We start from the raw sequence: 20724 nt of genomic DNA, 5'->3' as shown, positions 1-20724 counted from the left end.
TGGCCGCTGCAGGTGCGGGTTTTAGGCTAGGCGGAGACGGACCTCGGAGAAGAGGAAGGATGGGGGGGCGGAGCCATCCTGCCCTCAAGAAAGATGGACAGATCGTGGCTTCCAGCACCGCTCTTTGCCCGCACTGCCCGGCGGCGGGTGATTGGCCCACAGACCAGGAAGAGGCTGCACCCCCAGGCCGCGGGTTGGCGGGGCGTTGGAAAGCGCGTCTCGGTCGCCTGGCCCGAACCTGTGGAGACTTTCTGCATCTGTGGAACTCGGGATTGTGCCCTTGACGGTCTCTCTCTATGCCTCCCGACGGCGGGATCTGGAATCGGGTCCCTAGTCCCTGCGAGAGACGCACATACCCCTGGCCAAACCCTGGGGACAGCCGAGGTAGAAACCAGGTACACGTTTACCGTTGGGACCGCGGCTGCGGAGCGCGCCCGGCTCCTTGCCCCCACGGGACGGCTTTCAGTCTCTGGCCTGGAGCTTAGGGGGAGGAACTTTGCTCGGTGAGGTTGGAATCGGGGTGGGGAAATTTTACATTTGAATTTTCTGCAAATTAATATGGTTTAAAAAAAAGTAATACAAAAGTGTATAATGAAAAAGGCAGCCCCCTGTACCCTTTCACTTTGTTCCCGAGAGACCACTTGTTGAACTCTTTTTATGAATATGAATTATATCATACAGTAAAATGCACAGCTTTTCAGTGTGAAATTCGCTAAGTTTTGACAAATGCATACAACCGTGTTAACCATCACCCAAAACAAAATATAGAGCATTGATGAGCCCTGCATGTTTCGTTGTGCACACTTTTCAGTCGTTATTACTAATTTTTGACTGTGGTAAAATACATGTAACAAAATTAACCATTTTAGACCTCACAATTCAGTGGCATTTAGGACATTAACAATATGCAGCAATCTTTACTACTTTCATCACACCTGAAGGAAACCCCTTAACCTTGGAACCGCCACTCTCCATTCTCCCCTGCCTCCATCCCTTGACAGAAACGAATCTTTCTGCCTCTGTGGATTTACTCTTTCTGGATATTTCACGTAAATGGAATCATGCAATATGTGGCCTTTTGTGTCTCGTTCCTGACAGCAAAATGCTTTCAAGTTTCATCAATGTAGCATTTATCAGTACCTTACTCCTTTTTTGTGGTTGGATAATATTCCATGGTACAGATACAGGTTTCCCCTGCTATTTCAAAGTAGAGCATTTCTATGAAACCTTTCATAAGCTGAAATGGTGTTAAAGCAAAGAAACAATTACCATTAATTTATATGGAAAATTTCTTGAGCATTTGCAGACCCCCAAAATAACCTCTCTTAGGCTTTACTGATACTTTAGGACACATCTTGCTAAAAGATGCACAAAATAAATGTAGATCAATACAGATGCTCACATAATTCAAAGCTATAGTAGTTTGATGCTGAGGGGCTGAGTGTAGCTCCCTGGGAAGGAGCTTGTTGGGGCCGCTGTCGCTGCTCGGGGTGTGAGCTGCCTCTAAAAGCAAAAATCCGGGGCGTCTGGGTGGCACAGTCGTTAAGCGTCTGCCTTCGGCTCAGGGCGTGATCCCAGCGTTCTGGGATCGAGCCCGGCGTCAGGCTCCTCTGCTGGGAGTCTGCTTCTTCCTCTCCCACTCCCCTGCTGTGTTCCCTCTCTCCCTGGCTGTCTCTCTCTGACAAATAAATAAAATCTTTTAAAAAAAAATAAAAAATAAAAGCAAAAATCCTCTTCGGATTTCTTTTGGCTAGTGAAAACAGGTACTAATGTAGGTTTTTCTTTTTTCTTTTTTTTTAAATATTTTATTTATTTATTTGACAGAGATAGAGACAGCTAGCGAGAGAGGGAACACAAGCAGGGGGAGTGGGAGAGGAAGAAGCAGGCTCATAGCAGAGGAGCCTGATGTGGGGCTCGAACCCATAACGCCGGGATCACGCCCTGAGCCGAAGGCAGACGCTTAACCGCTGTGCCACCCAGGCGCCCCTAATGTAGGTTTTTCTTAAAGTGAAGTGGGCTAATGGGAGCTTTCGAAAAGTGAGGGGACACCTGGGGCGCCTGGGTGATGCAGTTGGTTCTGCATCTGACTCTTGGTTTGGCTCAGGTCTGATCTCGGCGTTGTCAGACTGAGCCCCGTGTCCAGCTCCATGCTCAGTCGGCTTGTGTTTCTCTCTCCCTCTCCCCCTCCCCCCGTGCTCTCTCCCTCTCTCTAAAATAAATAAATCCTAAAAAAAGGAAAGTGAGGGGACACCTGTATACCATGTTTTTATTCATTCTTCAGTTGATGGAAATTTGAGTTGTCTTTACCTTTCATGTTGCTGTGAACATTTTTTTAAATTTATTTTATTTTTTTTTAAGATTTTATTTATTTATTTGACAGAGAGAGAGACAGCCAGCGAGAGAGGGAACACAGGCAGGGGGAGTGGGAGAGGAAGAAGCAGGCTCCCAGCAGAGAAGCCTGCTGTGGGGCTGGATTCCAGAATGCTGGGATCACGCCTGAGCCGAAGGCAGACGCTTAACGACTTAGCCACCCAGGCGCCCCTGTCATTGCCTTTTAAAATTTTTCTAATTGTATTCCCTTTCTCCTTGCATTATCTGCGCTTTCTGCTTTTTTTATTTTTATTTTTTTAGAAGATTTTATTTATCTATTTGAGAGAGAACAAAATTGAGAGAGCTCACAGAGGGAGAGGGAGAAGCAGACTTGCCTCTGAGCAGAGAGCCCGATGCGGGGCTCCAGCCTAGGACCCTGGGATCCTGACCCCAGCCGAAGGCAGTTGCTTAACTGACTGAACCACCCAGGTGTCCCCAGTTTTGTTTTTTTGTCTTTTAAAGATTTTATCTATTCATTTGAAAGAGAGAGACAGCAAGCACAAGCGTGGTCGGGCAGAGAGAGAAGCAGGCTCCCTGCTGAGCAGGGAGCCTGATGGCTGGGCTCAATCCCGGGACTCAGAGACTGTGACCTGAGCTAAAGGCAGACGCTTAATCGACTGAGCCACCTACGTGTCCCTCTGGTTCTTTAAGTTGTTCTAAGTTACCAGGGATAGCATCAAATCTCAAATTACCATTTTTTCCCCCTGGGAAACCTCCTTCCTTGACCCCTTGGTCTTCTCTCTCCAGACTTGCCCAGGCCTCAGCTGTCATCCAGAGTCTGGCTTCCCTACTGTCCTGGATTGTATCCTCTGCTTCCTAGATTTAATATCTTCCTATTTTTTAGTGGAGATGGATCCTCTTAACGGTTTGTGGCATTGGATTATAGATACTAGATAGCTCTATCCCACTGGGAATATTCCTGCAATCAGGGAGGATGCCAGATGCTATTGGCTAAGCATGGGGCTAGTCCTTGGATTAACAAACAGAACCTACATCTCTGATGACCGCAGTCCACTGTCTGGTCTCAGAACCTTGGAACTCCTTTCTTGCCTCTGCTGCCTATCCTACCACACGCTGTCTCTCCTTTGTGTTCACAAATGTTCTTCATTGCTAAGTTAGTGCCCTCTCCATCTTTATATTTTCTTGCCCCACCCTTGCTGTTTTTCACCTGGAATGCTTCTGCCTTTTGGTGTGACTTCTGCTATTTCACCTCAACAATTACTTGGTTATTTTATAGCTTTTTAAACTTGAGCCCTGGAGGGGCCTCACTGCACTCATTGTGGTCAATAGTGTAGAAATGGAATAAGGAAGAATGTATCTTCAGATAGGAATCTTCTTCTAAACAGAGAATCAACTTTACCTACAGAGAAACTACAAAGGATTTCACCAGGACCAAAAAATACCTTGTCTACTCAAGTACTGTGATATAAGTCACTTCTTTTTGTACCAGGGATGGAAAAAACTTACGGAGACGGAGCTAAACCATAAGCCTGGGTGTTAACTGATGAGATCGAAACAAACTTTCAAGACTAAAACTGCCCCATCCTGAGTGGCCGATGTCATGTTGTTTTTTCTGCCAAACATTATAAAAATACAGAGATGCTCTTGGTTTCGAATTGTTGTATTGCCCACCAAATTGTATATGTTTGTTCCAGAATCTCGATCAGATATAATTAAAAGAAGTTATAAAATACACAAAGATAATTAAAGTTCATAAATTTTACTTGTCTATAACAGGCTGCATTTGAATATTTTTTATTTTTTATTATTTTTTTAAGATTTTATTTATTTATTTGACACAGAGAGACAGCCAGCAAGAGAGGGAACACAAGCAGGGGGAGTGGGAGAGGAAGAAGCAGGCTCCTAGCGGAGGAGCCTGATGTGGGACTCAATCCCAGAACGCTGGGATCACGCCCTGAGCCTAAGGCAGACGCTTAACGACTGCACCACCCAGGCGCCCCTGAATATTTTTTAAAGATTTTATTTATTTGAGAGAGACGGAGTGCGAGTAGGGGGCGGGGCACAGGGAGGGAGAGAATCTCAGACTCCACACTGAGCACAGAGCCTCACGTGGGGCTCAATCTCACAACCCTGAGATCATGACCTGAGCTGAAACCAAGAGTCCAAGGTCCAACCGACTGAGCCACCAGGCATGCTGGGGCATTTGAATTTTAAGGGAGAGCTGAAGTTTCTTGCCTAAAGCTCAGCCTTCCCTTGAAGTGTTTAGGGATGAAGTATGATGCCTGCAACTTACTGTGAAATAAGATGTATAAATGAGCAGATGGGGGATGGATTGATCGATTGACATGTGATAAAGCAAATGTAGCAAAATTATGGAATCTAGATTACTTGTAGAAAGGGCATGAATGTTTCCCATAAAATTCTTACAACTCTTCTGAATGAAAAATGTTATAAAACGTTGTGGGGGCACTTCAAACTATGACAACATGTGAGGTGCTTTTACGTTTTATCTCAGACAACCCTGTGGAGTTGACAAGTGAGACAAGGCTTAGAAAGGTTGAATGACAGGCTTAAGACCCCACAGCTAGTGGGGACTGAGCCAAACCTGGAATCCAGGACTACCAGTTCTGGAGAGGCTATGTGTGTGGTAAAAAAAACACCCAGTTTCCATTCATAACCCTTTTTGGAACACACGGGTTCCAAGAGCAGTCTTTTGTTCAAAGAGATACTTGAGTCCCCCATAACCATTCCTGGCATGCAGCTGTGCTCAGCGCCACCCATGTCCTTATTTCTTCAGTAGTCTCCTGATCAGAAGTACGGCTAGCAGATCAAAGTGGATCAGAAGGACCCCGCTTAACTGCTGACACTTATAAGCATTACAATAAAAACTAGCCTGGAGATACTTGGCCTTGATGTCAAGCCTAATCACAAGTCATTTACTCCCTTAAACAAAAGCACCAGCATAATGTTTCCAGCTCCTGTGGCCCAAGAGCACATCTTTATTCAAAAGGTGTAAAATCCGGACAACATGCAGATATCTAAAGAGGAAAACACTGCAGTCACTAATTCACAAAAGTTAGAGGGGAAAAAAAAAAAAACCTTTAGGTTAAGCTTGACACTTTTGTGCACGACGTGCAGAGTGGGCATGGGGCAGGACAGTTCCCCACCTGAAGCCATTGTTCTGCTCCCTATGGTCACCTTCAGGATTTTAAGACTAAAGAGTGCCAACAGTGGCTTGACATTGCACATGTCTCCTTGCCGGATGTCTCATCAGCACTGGCTAAAAGAATCCTTGGATGGGCTTCCCCCGCTGGGGATGGGCCCAAGGTGTGCCTTCTGTTCCAGGAGATGCTCAGAGTGTACATGGGCTCCTTTAATAGGTTCTTGCATCTAGGGGACCCTATGTCTGAGGAACAGGAGAGATACAGGCCAGAAAGCAGAATGCCCTAAAGAAGAGAACAATCCAGGCAAAAAAGCCAGGTAGGTGAATGATTTGCTGGGAAGAATCTCCAAGTGGGATTTGGAAGTGGGAGCAGGAGCCTCAGAAAGTGGGTTCAGCCTTCAGGTGGCCTTTCAGATTCCTGCCTCCTTCCAAAGGACCAGCCCTGTGCTCCCTTACCTCAGAGCTTTGTTTTCCTTACATGCCTACTTCCTTTCCATTCCTTATCCCCCAAATGCATAAACTTTGCCTTTTCCCTTCCAAAGAAAATGAATCATCTCTCGTGAGCCCTGTCACCCACATTCTTGAAATATATCTGGAAAGTACCGGAAATGAACTGGGGGATCCTGGCCTCCCAAAACAAGGACTGGCTCCGAGAGCCCTACTGCAGGCCTCTGCCACCTCGGCCTCTTGCCAGAGCGATGGACCCACTGATGGGCTTCCAAGGCATACTTGCGCTTAAAGCCTTTCCCACACTGTGGGCAGGGGAAGGGCCGGCTGTCAGAGTGAATGCGCTGGTGACTGAGGAGGAGAGATGAGTAGGTGAAGCGGAGGCCACAGTCTGGGCAGGGGTAGGGCTTCTCGCCTGTATGTGTGCGCCTGTGGATAGCCAGCAGGGAGCTGTAGGCAAAACGGAGGCCGCAGCTGGGACAGCTGTAGGGCTTCTCGCCTGTGTGCTTGCGCTGGTGGATGGCGAGCAGGTAGGGGTAAGTGAAGCGACTTTTGCAGTCTGGGCATGGGTAGGGCTTCTCCCCAGTGTGAGCCCGTCTATGGATGGCCAGGGAACCCCTCTGGCGGAAACGTCGCCCGCAATCAGGGCAGGAGTAGGGCCTTTCACCTGTGTGGATGAACTGATGCTGGAGCAGGTACTTGCGTTGGGAGAAACGAGCCTGGCACTGGTCACAGGGGAAGGGCCGCTCCCCAGAGTGGACCCGCTGGTGGTTGGCCAGGAGGGAGGGGTAGCTGAAGTCGCGGCCACAGTCTGGGCAAGAGTAGGGTGATTTGCGGGTTGTAGTGGCCTTGAACCAAGGCTTGACTGGGCTCCGCGCAGAGTTCCAGCAGAGCTCTGGGCAGGCAGCTCTGTGCCTGGCACCAGGTGGCCGGCTGGATGGTAACCACTCCTCGCGAGACACTTCGTCACGCTCCATCTCTTTTTGCTTTGGACACATTTTCAGTTCTTTCTCTTCACTCTCATCCCTGGATCCTGAGACAGGGAAAAAGATAAAACTTGAAACTCGGTAGCGCATTCCATAGTTCCATACAGTGGCCTGCTCTGGGAAGCAGCATGAAGGTCTGAGTGTATGGCAGTCTTGGGACTGGGGCCTCATCAAGCCCAGAAAGCTATCCTAGAGTAAAAGCAAAATTCATCCTCTGGCTGGTGTTAACACAAGAAAGCTCTGAAAACTGGAGATACATGGAGGTGTCAACAATATGGAACCCCTAATCTGTCAGGTGACGAGGGTGGTGATGGTCCCAGCCTTCATAGAGCTTACAGTCCTGAACCTGCTTATGATCCCTTTGCAAAACAGCCATTATGGGGCGCCTGGGTGGCACAGCGGTTAAGCATCTGCCTTCGGCTCAGGGCGTGATCCCGGCATTATGGGATCGAGCCCCCACATCAGGCTCCTCTGCTATGAGCCTGCTTCTTCCTCTCCCACTCCCCCGCTTGTGTTCCCTCTCTCGCTGGCTGTCTCTATCTTTGTCGAATAAATAAATCTTTAAAAAAAAAAACAGCCATTAAATGATCTCCCTTGGTGCCATTCAAGGCCATTGCCAAAATGCCTACACTTGGACTGTACTCCAGGTTCCACCGGAAGACCTGGGAACAGCATTTATTATGACATGGCTGCAGAGAAAACACGTCTTCTTGATTTTAAAATCTCTGATGAATGACATTATCATTACAGTGTGATCCGCGTGATATCCCAAAGGAAAATTTGTCTTCGTTTTATTACACAACAAAAATCAAATTACAGATGTGTTCCACCTTTCCCTTGGCTGCCCTGGCAACTCGGGCACTATTTTGCATTAAACTGGGGTTTCCCGGTATAATTAAGTGGTGCTGTAAGTCCCAATTTAGCTGCTCTATGAGCCATTTTGCAGTGAGACTGGAACTTTCTGGAGATAAGGTATAGGGAGACACGATGGGGCTTTGGAGGGGGCGGTGTGTACTGTGGATCCGAGTTGGGGAGGGGGTTCTCAAAGGTCCCATACTGGGTTTGAAGTGAAGTACCTGTTATCTTTCCCCTGTCTCTGATGACAGCTGCTGGGCTCTCACCCTCTGGATCCTGGGCCTCGGGGCTCCACGCCTCCACCTCTCCTTCCACCCAAGATATAAAAGCGGGTTTGGGGCCTGAAAATCCTGCGGAAGGGAAACATTGGGTTCGGCTGAGAATCCGAGAGGGGAGGATGAGGGTGCTTCCCCAGTGCCCCACACTTCCAACCCACTGTCTCTAGGGACATCAGTTCCCCCCTTCCCACGGATTACTGGGTCCTGGATGGACCGCCGGGCCTCACCGAGCGCGCCCAGGAGGCCGTAAGTCTCCCGCATCACGTCCCGGTACAGGGCCCTCTGCGCGGGCCGCAGACAGCCCCACTCCTCCGGGGAGAAGTACACGGCCACGTCTGCGAAGCTCACGGCCCCGGGGCTGCTTTCTCTCCTTGCCCCGCTCCCGGCCTCCCCGGGTACATCCGCCGGGAGCCGGGCCACGGGTGGCGCCATGGGAAAGCCCTCCAGCGCTACGCCAAGAGAGGATTCCGGTACGTGTGGAAAGGGAGAGCCTTCCTATCTTCTGAAAAGTTCCTTAGGGGCCAGAGCACTGCCCTTGACCAACATGGAGTCCCTCCGGCCTTTCAGATCTGCCCTTACGTACCAAGGGGAAAACCAGAAGGGACGTTGGAGCCGCAAGCCGTAGATGACGTGCGTTGATTGGACAGCGCCGGGTGGACCGGGGAAGAAGTAAGGCCGTGATTGGTTGTGTGGGAGCGGCCTATTTGAAAGGCTGAAGGGAAGAAAGCCACTGGTCTGAACGTGGCGGGCGCTGAGGGGAAGTGGGCTCTCTTCTCACCTGGCTTTTCCCGGACAGGACCTAAAAAAGAGGTTTTGACGGGTTGGAGCCACTCCCTTCTGCTACTACATGAGACCTGTTGTGAGCAGATGCAGGTGTCCCGGGCTGGGAGGTGAGTAAAAGCTGACGGGCGAAAACTGAGGCGGATTCTGGAGATGATGGAAGTGAGGGATGGCCTATCCCCGCCTGCTCTGGAGACTCAGGTTAAGGCTAGCCCTGGTTCCTGCCGGTATTTGATTTGGCCCATGCCCCGAGGTCACAGATGTCTTGCCTTACACAGACGCTGCAGCTGAGGAACAGAAAGCCCAGGTGACTGCTCCCTGGCGGCAGAGCCGGATTCAAAGTTATTTTCTGGCTTCCAGGTTCAGCTAAGTGCTAAGGCTTAGCTAAGTGCTTACTGTACCCTGTCTCAATCGGGAAGTTTGTGTTTAAATTACAGCTCATAAATGGGTAATAAAACTGGGAAACGAATCAGATCATCTCTTAATCTGTTTTTCAAACTTGTCCAACTAAATAATATTCACAGGAGCAGAGAAGGAAAGTTCTAGAGATATAACAAAAAAGTCCGTCCGGGGCGCCTGGGTGGCACAGCGGTTAAGCATCTGCCTTCGGCTCAGGGCGTGATCCCGGCGTTATGGGATCGAGCCCCACATCAGGCTCCTCTGCTATGAGCCTGCTTCTTCCTCTCCCACTCCCCCTGCTTGTGTTCCCTCTCTCGCTGGCTGTCTCTCTCTCTGTCGAATAAATAAATAAAATCTTTAAAAAAAAAAAAAAAAGTTGTCCATCCCCACAGTGAAACCACTTTGAAGACATAAGATAGCTTTACAATTCATGTGGATATGCATTCTGTTTCACAATATAACCAAACTCAATAGAATGTATAGTCAAAAGTAAGATTTGCATAAATGTTGAACGCTCTTCCACTATAGGTGGAGTGTAAGTTGGTACAACTACTTTGGAAAACTGGCAGTATCTACTAAAACTAAATATATGCATACTTATGACCCAGCAATTCCACTCCTCCCTCTATACCCAACAGAAGTGTGTACATATGTTTACTGAAAGACATGTGCTCAAATGTTCACAACAACACTAGCTGCAATAGCCAAAAACCGGAAACTATCCACAACAGTAGAAGAATGAATAAAAATATTGTGGAATATTCATTGGAATACTATTCATGGGATACCATTCAGAAATGAGAATGAATGATCTAGAACTACATGCATAATATGGATGAATCTTGCAGGCCTGCTGTTGAGCCAAAGAAGCCAGACACAAAATAATATGTAATGTGTGATTCCATTTATATAAAATGTAAAATCTGGCAAAGCTAAGCCAAGCTATTACTAATCCAAGTTTTTTGTTTGTAAAGTGCTGATAATATTCTGTTTCTTGATCTAGGCACTGGTTACACAATATGTTCAGTTTGTGAAAATTGACCTGCACACTTAACGTATGTGTGTTATGCTTCAATTAAAAAAAAAAAAAAGGTCTCCTCCCTCTAGTCTTCCTACCCCTTCCTGGAGGCCACCTCTATTACCTGTTTCTTGTGTCCTAGAGATAATTTAGGTACATAAAAACATTAATGTTTGTTGGTTTTTCTTTTCACAAGTAGCATAATAAACACACTGTTCGCTTTGCTTTCTTTTCTCACTTGATACATCTTGCAGATTGTTTAATTTCAGCACATGTAGCTCACTTTTTTTAATGGCTGCATAACATAGTGTTCCACTGTATGGACGGAACAGTTTATTTAGTTCATTTTCTGTTGATGAGCAGTGAGTTTGTTTCCAGTCTTGCTACCATAAAATACTGCAATCACTATCCTTAGATATACTTCTTTAGGCACATATATGAGCATGTCTGGAGAATAAAATTCTAGAAGCAGAATTGCTGATTCAAAGGGAAGGCTAGTGTTTTAAACCATTTGTTAATTTAAGTTATTAAGACTTTCTCCCAAATCCACAAGAAGCGTTGATATATCCAGAAGATATATAATATTTATTTTGCATCTTCAAGCTGCCCAGTTTTGAGAAGCATAGGCTTTTTTGTTTTTTGGGTTTTTTTTTAAGATTTTATTTATTTATGTGACAGAGACAGCCAGCGAGAGAGGGAACACAGCAGGGGAGTGGGAGAGGAAGAAGCAGGCTCCCAGCAGAGGAGCCTGATGTGGGACTCGATCCCGGAATGCCGGGATCATGCCCTGAGCCGAAGGCAGACGCTCAACAACTGCACTACCCAGGCGCCCCAAGAAGTATGGTTTTAAGGTCTTTTATTTATTCAGGTGACATCGCAGACAGAGTAATGGACACCGAAGATGTCTATGTTCTAATCCCTGAAACCTGTGAATATGTTTGGCAAACAGGACTTTGCAGATGTGATTGAGCTAAGGATTTTCAGATGGGAAGACGATCTTGCATTATCCCAGTGGGTCTAATGTAATCCCAGTGATCCCTATAAAAGGGAGGGGAGGCTCCTCTGGTCTTGGAGCTAGCTTGCAGCGACTAAAATGGCTAAAATGCACCAAGAAGGTCAGAATTGTCAGTAAATACAGGACGCAGTATGGTGCCTCCCTCAGGAAAATGGTGAAGAAATCGAAATAAGGGGCACTTGGGTGACTCAGTCGGTTAAGCGTCTGCTTTCAGCTCAGGTCATAGTCCCAGAGTCCCGGGATTGAGCCCCGGCATCTGGCTCCCTGCTCTGTGGGGAGTCTGCTTCTCCCTCTCCCTCTGCTCCTTCACCCACTCATGCTCTCTTTCTCTCTCAAAGAAATAAAATCTCTAAAAAATTTAAAAATTAAAAAAAAAGGGGGCGCCTGGGTGGCACAGCGGTTAAAGCGTCTGCCTTCGGCTCAGGGCGTGATCCCGGTGTTGTGGGATCGAGTCCCACATCAGGCTCCTCTGCTATGAGCCTGCTTCTTCCTCTCTCACTCCCCCTGCTTGTGTTTCCTCTCTCACTGGCTGTCTCTGTTGAATAAGTAACATCTTTAAAAAAAAAAAAAATTTAAAAAAAGAAAAAATTCAAAATAAGCCAGCGCTCCCAAGTACATCTTTGCTTCTTCCGTGGCAAACCAAAGATGAAAACAAGAGCTGTGCCGATCTGGCATTGTGGTTCCTGCATGAAAATGGTAGCTGGTGGTACCTGGACTTACAAGACCACTTTTGTTGTCACAGTAGTCTGCCATCAGAAGACTGAAGGAATTTTTTTTCATTTGAAACATTGCTAGCCCTTAATAAATGAGTTAATTTATGTAAGCAAAAAAAAAGGGAGGGAGGGGCGCCTGGGTGGCACAGTGGTTAAGCGTCTGCCTTCGGCTCAGGGCGTGATCCCGGCGTTATGGGATCGAGCCCCACATCAGGCTCCTCCGCTGTGAGCCTGCTTCTTCCTCTCCCACTCCCCCTGCTTGTGTTCCCTTTCTCGCTGGCTGTCTCTATCTCTGTCAAATAAATAAATAAAATCTTTAAAAAAAAAAAAAAAGAGGGAGGAGGCAGGAAGATCAAAGTCGAAGAAGATGTGACAACAAAAACGGGTGGGAGTGAAGGATTGCTGAAAAGGGGACACAAACCAAGGACTTTTGCAGCCTCTAGAAGCTGGAAAAGGCAAGGAAAGGATTCTCCTCTAAAGATTGGCAAATGCAACCTTGCTAACACCTTGATTTTGGTTCCATAAGACCTATTTTCAGACTTCTGACCTACAGAATTGTAAGATAATAAATTTGTGTTACTCTAAACCACCTAGTTTGGTAATTTCTTACAGCAGCACTGGGAAACTCGTCCAGGTAACACTGAGGAGCTATTTCTGAGCTTTGTCAAGTACTGTATTGGGTGTGGGAGCACTCTCCCAGCTCTGAATTCAAGAACTGAAGATCTGAAGGAAGCATTACTCAAAGAGATTATGCAGAATGAAAGAAGCCGTGGACAGAAGAATACCCACTGTAGGATTCCAGTTATATGACATTTTATAACAGGGTAAATGAATCTGTGGTGGGGACACAATTAGAGCAGTGGTTTTCTCTGGCAGGATGGGAATGGGTTTAACCAGAAAGGGAACTTTGTAGGATGATGGTAATATTCTGTATCTTGATAGAGGTTTGGGTGTAAGCATTGTCAACACTCAGCAAATACACACTTAAAATTTGTTTGCATTTTATTCTATGTCAGTTTATTTTTTAGATGTACTTAGATATACTTCTAATAAAATAAAGATTTTATTTATTTACTTGAAAGAGCACAGAGGGAGAGGGAGCACAGAGGCAGAAGGAGAAGCAGACTCACTGCTGAGCACAGAGCCCGACACGGGGCTCGATCCTAGGACCCTGGGATCATGACCTGAGCTGAAGGCAGACACTTAACCGACTGAGCCACCCAGCGCCCCTCTATGTCAGTTTAACTAAAAAACTCTGTAAAGCAAGTACTGAGCTCTAGTTAATGGTGTGCATGCTGAAATGTTCAGGGGTGACACATTACTGATGTTGACAATTTCTTTGAAATGCATCAAAAAAAATACAGTGGGGGGGCGCCTGGGTAGCGCAGTCGTTAGGCGGCTGCTTTCGTCTCAGGGCGTGATCCTGGCGTTCAGGGATCGAGTCCCACATCGGGCTCCTCCGCTCAGAGCCTGCTTTTTTCTCTCCTACTCCCCCTGCTTGTGTTCCCTCTCTCGCTGGCTGTCTCTCTGTCACATAAATAAATAAAATCTTAAATAAATAAATAAATAAATAAATAAATAAATAAAAATGGACTGGTAGAGAGATGGATAGTTACGCAATAACGCAAGTGTAGTAAAATGGTAACGCTAGAATGAGGTGGTGAGGATACGGATAGTAACCTTAAAATTCTTTCAACTTTACATTTGAAAATTTTCCAAATAAAATGGGGAAAAAGAAAAGAGAAGCAGGCTGGATGTTGCCCAGACAAGGCATGAATAACCATTTTTAAAAATGTACAACTAAGTGGCATTTAGTGCATTCACAATATTTAGCAAACACCACCTCTCCTTCAAAACTTTTTCACCTTTGTGATTTAGATTTGATTATGTTGAATCTGTGGATTTCTTTCGGTATTGCTGCTATCGTAACAATATTAAGTCTTCCCATCCATGAACACAGGGTGTCTTTCTGTGTATTTAAGTCTTTAATTTCTTTCAGCAGTATTTTGTAGTTTTCAGTGTACAAGTCGTTTGCCTTCTTAGTTAAATTCTTTCCTAAGTATTTTATTCTGTTTAATGCTATTGTAAATGGAATTATTTTCCTAATAACCTCTCTGGATTATTCGTTGCTAATATGTAGAAATGCAACTGATTTTTGTGTGTTGATTTTGCATCTTGCCACTTTGCTGAATTTATTTCTTAGCTCCAACAGTGTGTGTGTGTGGAATCTCTAGGGTTTTTAGATAAAAGATCCTGTCATCTGTGACTAGAGATCATTTTACTTCTTCCTTTCCACTTTGGATACTGTTTATTTCTTTATATTGCTTTATTGCTCTGGCTAGAACTTATGACACACAATATTGAAAAGAAGTGGCAAAAGTTGGAATCCTTGGGGTGCCTGACTGGCTTAGTCGATAGAGAGTGTGCGACTCTTGATGGTGGGGTCATGGGTTCGAGCCCCACTTTGGGTGTGGGCCCTACTTTAAAAAAAATAAATAAAATATTAAAAAAAAACAAAAAAACCCTGGGCATCCTTGTCTTATTCCTGATTCTATGCGGAAATTTTTCAGTCTTTCTCCATTGAGTATGATGTTAGGTGTGGGTTGCTCATCTATGGCTTTTATCATGTTGAGGAAGTTTTTTTCTATATCGAATTTATTGAGTGTTTTTGTCATGAAAGGATGTTGAGTTTTGTCAAAATCTTGTTCTGCCTTGAGATGATCATTTTTTCCCTTGTCTTATTATTGTGGCGTATTACACTGACCGGTTTTCATCTATGGAACATTCTTGTATTCCAGGAATATGTCCAGCTGGGTCATAGTGTATAACCCTTCTAATATGATGCTTTGGTTTGCCAGTATTTTTTCAGGATTTTTGTATCAATATTTGTAAGGGATATTGGTCTGTAATTTTCTTATAATGTCTTTGTCTAGCTTTGGTATCAGTGTAAGAGTTTTTAAAATGTATTCTAGATTCAAATCCCTTTTCAGATATATCAGTTGAAAATATTTTCTCCCATTCAGTAGACTGTCTTTTAATTCTCTTCAGGATATCTTTTGAAGCACAAGTTTTAATTTTGATGAAATCAGTGTATCTATTTTTATCTTTTATCACTTATGCTTTTTGTGTCATACCTAAGAAACCATTGCCTGATCCAACATCACAAAGATTGACATCTGTGTTTACTGCTAATAAGAGTTTTATAGTTTCAGCTCTTACATTTAGGTCTATGGTTTGTCCGTACTGAGTTAATTTTTTTTAAAGATTTTATTTATTTATTTGAGAGAGCAAGTTTGGTGGAGGGGCAGAGGGATAACCAGACTCCTCGCTGAGCGGCGAGTGCAACGCAGGGCTCGATCCCAGGACCCTGAGATCACAACCTAAGCTGAAGTCAGATGCTTAACCAACTGAGCCACCCAGGGGTCCCAAGTTAATTTTTATATATGGTTGAAGGTAGGGATCCAACTTCGTTCTTTTGTATGTGTCTATCCAGCCACAACACGATTTGTTGAAAAGACCATCTCACTTTTTGAATTGTCTTGGCAATTTTGTTGAAATCACTTGATCGTAGGGGTGCCTGGCTGGCTCAGTTGGTAGAGCATGGGACTCTTGGTCTGAGGGTCATGAGTTCAAGCCCCACGTTGGGCACGGAGCCTACTTAAAAAGAAAAGAAAGAAAGGGGACGCCTGGGTGGCTCAGTCATTTAAGTGTCTGCCTTCGGCCAGGATCCTGAGATCAGCCCCACACCAAGTTTCTTGTTCGGTGGTAAGTCTGCTTCTCCCTCTCCTTCTGGTCCTCCCCCTGCTCCTGCTCTCTCTCTCAAATAAAATCTTAAAAAAAAAAAAAAATCACTTGATTGTAAACATAAGGGATTATTTCTGGAAGGACATTTTCTCTTACTTAATAAAGTCCTCTCATTTAATCATTCCGTCCTTCAGTTGGAGATGAGTGTCTCTGCTGTGATCTAAATGGGAGTACAATGACTGCAGTGAAAATGTTGTAAGGTCCTTATATTGTGCCTGTGGTGTGGAGATTTTGGTCAACATTAGGTTTTTTCCTCCAAAAGATAAAAATCTTTTAAATCCTTTAGCAGGTCCCTGTGAAAATACCATACTGTGTACAATAAAAGTGAAAGGCGAGTACCTAGTATCTGACGCTTACCTGTGAGCCACCGAGGTGCCCCAGTATTTTTCATTTTCGATTAAAAACGGCAGGAGCACCTGGGTAGCTCAGTCAGTTAAGTGACCCACTTTTGTCTTTTTTTTTTTTTTTAAGATTTTATTTATTTATTCATTCGACAGAGATAGAGACAGCCAGCGAGAGAGGGAACACAAGCAGGGGGAGTGGGAGAGGAAGAAGCAGGCTCATAGCGGAGGAGCCTGATGTGGGGCTCGATCCCATAACGCCGGGATCACACCCTGAGCCGAAGGCAGACGCTTAACCGCTGTCACCCAGGCGCCCCTAAGTGACCCACTTTTGATTTGCCCAGGTCGTGATCTCGTGATCTTGGGGTGCTGAGATCGAGTCCTGCATGGAGCTTACACAGGGTAGTGGAGCCTGCTTGGGATGCTCTCTGTCCCTCTGCCCCTCCCCCGCTCTCCTGCGCTCTCAAATAAATAAATAAATGGGCATACAGGGCTCGCTCCGGCAGTACATAAAGCAAACTTGGAATGATACAGAGAAGACTAGCATGGCCTCTATGCAAGGATGACACGCAGGTTCGTGAAGCAGTCTCCCAGTGAACTGCCACCCTTTCCGGATGAACTTGGAGGGAATAACGTGAGTCAAAAGCACAACAGGCAGCACCGAATAATGAAAATTGTGGCATTTCACTAGAAAAATATTAAAAATAAAATAAAAATAGGCATACAGCTAAAGAGGAATATTAGACTTAAGTTAAATATATGTGTTGATAATTTAAGGGTAACTTCCAAAAGAATGTATAACTTTCAAAGAACAAGGGGTGAAAACCTGCGTAAAGAGAGAATATGTAGCAAAAAGTCAGTAGTAAGTGACAAATTGGGAAAAATATTTGCAAATTATATGCCAAAGGACTAATTTCATATTAAAGAAGGCAAAGACTAGCAACAGAGAAATAGGTAAACAATATAAATGGCAATTCACATAAAAGAAAATACAGCAACGTCAAAGCATTGGAAAAATAATCCCTCGTAACAGGGGAACGCAAAGTAGAATCGCATGGCAGTATTTTTCAGCTTTCAGATGAGCAAGGATCAAAAAGTTTACTGATGGGGGAAGAAAAGTTTGCTGAAGAGGGCGGGCAGGGGGAAAGAAGTTTGCTGACACTCCTGTCCCAAAATAGTCCCCCCTCATCACTTTCATCCCCTCACCCTGCACTGACCACGTCCTGATATTGTTTGTCTTTTTCTTTAGCCTGGAATCTCCATGAGGGCAAGACTGTATTTTCCACTGTTGCATTTCCATCTCCTAGAACATTACATGGCCTGCGGCTGTTGCCAAGATACTTGTTGAATGAAGGAATGAATGATACACCGTGTTTTTGGGGGGAGAGGCATTCCCACATATGGCTGATGGGAGTGTAAATTCATGCAGCCTCCTTGGAAAGTAATTTGGTAATAATTATTAAAATTGCAGATATAACATTCATGTATTTGTTCATTATTTAATGGGTACGTCGTGTCTGTTTGGGAGGATGAAAATGTTCTGGAAATTGTGGCGGGTTGTCCAACATTGTGAATGTACTTAACGGCCACTGAACTTAAAAATGGTGAAAATGGTAAATTTTATGTATATTTCACCACAAAAAAATCCGCAATTTTGTAACTTCCACAGCGATTTAAGAGACCAACTTTTTTTACTTCCAAAACTTATATCTTGAACACCATTTATAGGAGATTTGTATGAAGTGTCCTGTGACTACAATATTTTATTTGCAAGAGTGACTCCTGGTTCGCAGCAGGCAGGACCAGGAACACAGACTTACCACGTGGCCATAGCTACAAGCAAGCTTACCTGATCCTGTTGGGACACCTTTTATTCTAGGTGCTCCTGTCCCTTTCACAGGTATGTTGAATTTCACTTTCAACTCTGTAGGAGCATTCCCTGGTTTTGCTTTTAATGACATCTAAACCAGTAACTTTTCTGTGTTTGTTTATTTATTTTAAAGATGTTATTTATTCATTTGACAGTGAGAGAGAGAGAGCACATGCAGGGAGAGCAGCAGGCAGAGGGGGAGGAAGAGGCAGGCTCCCCTCCAAGAAAGGAGCCCAATGCGGGGCCCAATCCCATGACCCTGGGACCATGACCCAAGCTGAAGGCAGGCGCTTAACTGACTGAGCCCCTCAGGCGCCCCTTCTTCGTGTTTGCTGTTAAGCTTGAATTCACAGGACCATTATGATACTTTTTTTGCATTTTCCCAGTTTCTTGACCAGTTGTTCTTGGAACTTGGGGGGAAATGTATACATTTCCCAAGAAACGCCGAGAAGGAATTCCTACATGTATACACACTAGAAGGAACCCTAAGAGGCACCAGGAGCACTAGAAGAACATGAGGCATGAAAGCTAAGTTATGAGAGACCTTCAGTGGGAAAACTAAGATAACTAAGAAAAAAATTAAATTATTGATTTGCTAAGTCATGAGGCGTCTTAAAGGAGTTTCAGTGGGGCACTACCTTGTCTAACAGCCGGCTTCGGAGTGAGACCTGGCTTGGAACCCTGGCCCTTAGGTTTACCAGATATGTGATAGTGGACAAGTTATTTAATATATCAGTGAGCCTCAGTTCCCTCCTCTATTAAAGGGAAATAATACCTACTGTCAGGTGTGCAATTTAAGGTTACCCATTGTTTCGTGGATGCTGGCAGAAGACAAGAGACTTCAGTGTCCTAGACAAAAGACCTTATTCATGGCACAACAAGCCACCTGAGTATCATGTATAAATTGGCTCTTTTGCCTCCTAAGCCCCACAGAGGCAACAGGGAGGGGCCCGATGGATGCTGGGCACACTGTGAGTTGCACTATGGGGGAGGAACAATGAACTTGGGGAAGCTGGTGTTTTCGGGTAAGTAGTAAGCAAGCTGCTCTTTGTCCCACACAGAGACACTGCTTCTCCCTCACGGTTACTTAATGCAAACACAGCCCTAAGAAATGGCTGGGGAGAGAGTAAACGAGTAGTCAGGGCCTTGTCTTTTTGGTTTTTTTCTTTTTTTCTTTTTTTTTTTTTTAGATTTTTTTTTTATTTTTATTTATTCGACAGAGAGAGAGACAGCCAGCGAGAGAGGGAACACAAAGCAGGGGGAGTGGGAGAGGAAGAAGCAGGCTCATAGCAGAGGAGCCTGATGTGGGGCTCGATCCCATAACGCCGGGATCACGCCCTGAGCTGAAGGCAGAGGCTTAACCGCTGTGCCACCCAGGTGCCCCTGGTTTTTTTCTTTCTATACTCTAGGTTATAGCTTATTAAAGGAAAAGGATACGGATTAAAATCAGCAAAGGGAAAAGGTGCATGGGGCAAAGCCCAGGAGACACCAGGCACGAACTTAGAAACTTCCAGTTGTCTTTGTCCAGTGGAGTTGCACAGGGATGCCCTTTATGCTCCCAACAGTGACTTGTGACAATACGTGTGAACTGTTGCCAACCAGAGAAGCTCACCCAAGCCTTGGTGTCTAGGGTGTTTATTGCGGACTCAGTTACACAGTCGTGGAGTACTCACATGACTGACCTCAGCTACTGACTCCGTCTCCCAGAGCAAAAACAGGCATTCATCATAAAGCACATTGTTAGGATAAACTCATCTGGTCAGACTGGTACAGCATGGCTCTTGAGGCCTCCAGCATACAAAAACCCCCTAATCGGGCAAAATATTACAAGGGCTTGGAATTGATCTCCCAGGAATGAGTGAAGTGCCAGTCCTGAAGATGAGCTTTCTTTGGAATGTGCAGGGTTTGAGCAACCTAGGCCGGCTGAGTTAACCCTTTTCTGTTTTGTTTTGGTTTTTTTTTTTTTTTTTTTAAGATTTTATGTATTTGTTTGACAGAGAGAGACAGCCAGCGAGAGAGGGAACACAAGCAGGGGGAGTGGGAGAGGAAGAAGCAGGCTCCTAGCGGAGAGGCCTGATGTGGGGCTCGATCCCAGAACGCTGGGATCACGCCTAAGCCGAAGGCAGACACTTAACAACTGCGCCCCCCAGGCGCCCCAGGTTAACTCTTTTCTGTACGCGGCTGATCTTCACGAGTCCACTCCCCTGTGAACTATGGTGATGTTTTGGATCTCCAAGAATTAGAATGTGTCTAGAGTCAATGTCCAGTAATCCCTGAAAACTTAGTTATTTCCCCTTTTCCTGTGCCCTGCCACCCTGGGAAATGGCTGCAGGTACATTTGGAAAAGGGTAGAAGGAAGATAGCATGTTTTTGCCAATATAACATAGGCCTTCATCAAGGGACTCAACCTTTCCTCATTCAGGAGGCTCTAGGTCTGGAATTGGCTCACCTGACAACTTGCCGAAGGCAAGGCCTTCCTTTTCTGGCATACTCAGCAAGATGTGGGTCAGTGCGAGGGCCACGTGGAAGCACATCTCTGAACTACCCTGTGGGGTTCTCATACACATTAGATTGGACTGTATATAAAGTGCTTAACACAGTACCTGGCCCATCATGAATACTCATCAAACTGGCTACAGTACTGTTGCAGGCGGCCAAAGAATTCAGCGAATGCAGGCTATGGTTTCAAGACATTTAGCTGAGGGGCGCCCGGCGGGCTCAGTC

At 45.3% G+C, this 20724-nt stretch overlaps 1 protein-coding gene, 1 long non-coding RNA gene and 1 other non-coding gene across 3 annotated transcripts; 2 read left to right on the top strand and 1 right to left on the bottom strand.

The window, feature by feature from the left end:
- The first annotated feature begins 105 nt into the window (after window positions 1-105).
- On the top strand, window positions 106-19195 carry LOC117804146. Its single transcript, XR_004628412.1, has 5 exons — window positions 106-395; window positions 8628-8950; window positions 16475-16764; window positions 17380-18030; window positions 18387-19195. It is a non-coding gene; the product is annotated as an uncharacterized LOC117804146 (long non-coding RNA).
- LOC117795015 (zinc finger protein 785-like) lies at window positions 5300-8621 on the bottom strand. Its single transcript, XM_011231758.3, has 3 exons — window positions 8288-8621; window positions 8004-8132; window positions 5300-6974 (listed from the first exon to the last, which is right to left on the bottom strand). The coding sequence occupies exons 1-3, from the start codon at window positions 8490-8492 to the stop codon at window positions 6064-6066; spliced, it is 1245 nt and encodes a 414-aa protein (XP_011230060.2). The 5' UTR covers window positions 8493-8621; the 3' UTR covers window positions 5300-6063.
- On the top strand, window positions 16621-16727 carry LOC117804309. The gene has a single exon (XR_004628648.1). It is a non-coding gene; the product is annotated as a U6 spliceosomal RNA (small nuclear RNA).
- Window positions 19196-20724: the final 1529 nt, after the last annotated feature.

The sequence above is a fragment of the Ailuropoda melanoleuca genome, chromosome 10, assembly GCF_002007445.2.
Source record: "Ailuropoda melanoleuca isolate Jingjing chromosome 10, ASM200744v2, whole genome shotgun sequence".
Lineage (NCBI taxonomy): Eukaryota > Metazoa > Chordata > Mammalia > Carnivora > Ursidae > Ailuropoda > Ailuropoda melanoleuca.
The sequence above is the reverse complement of the archived record's forward strand: the minus strand, read 5'-3'. Positions and strand labels throughout refer to the sequence as shown.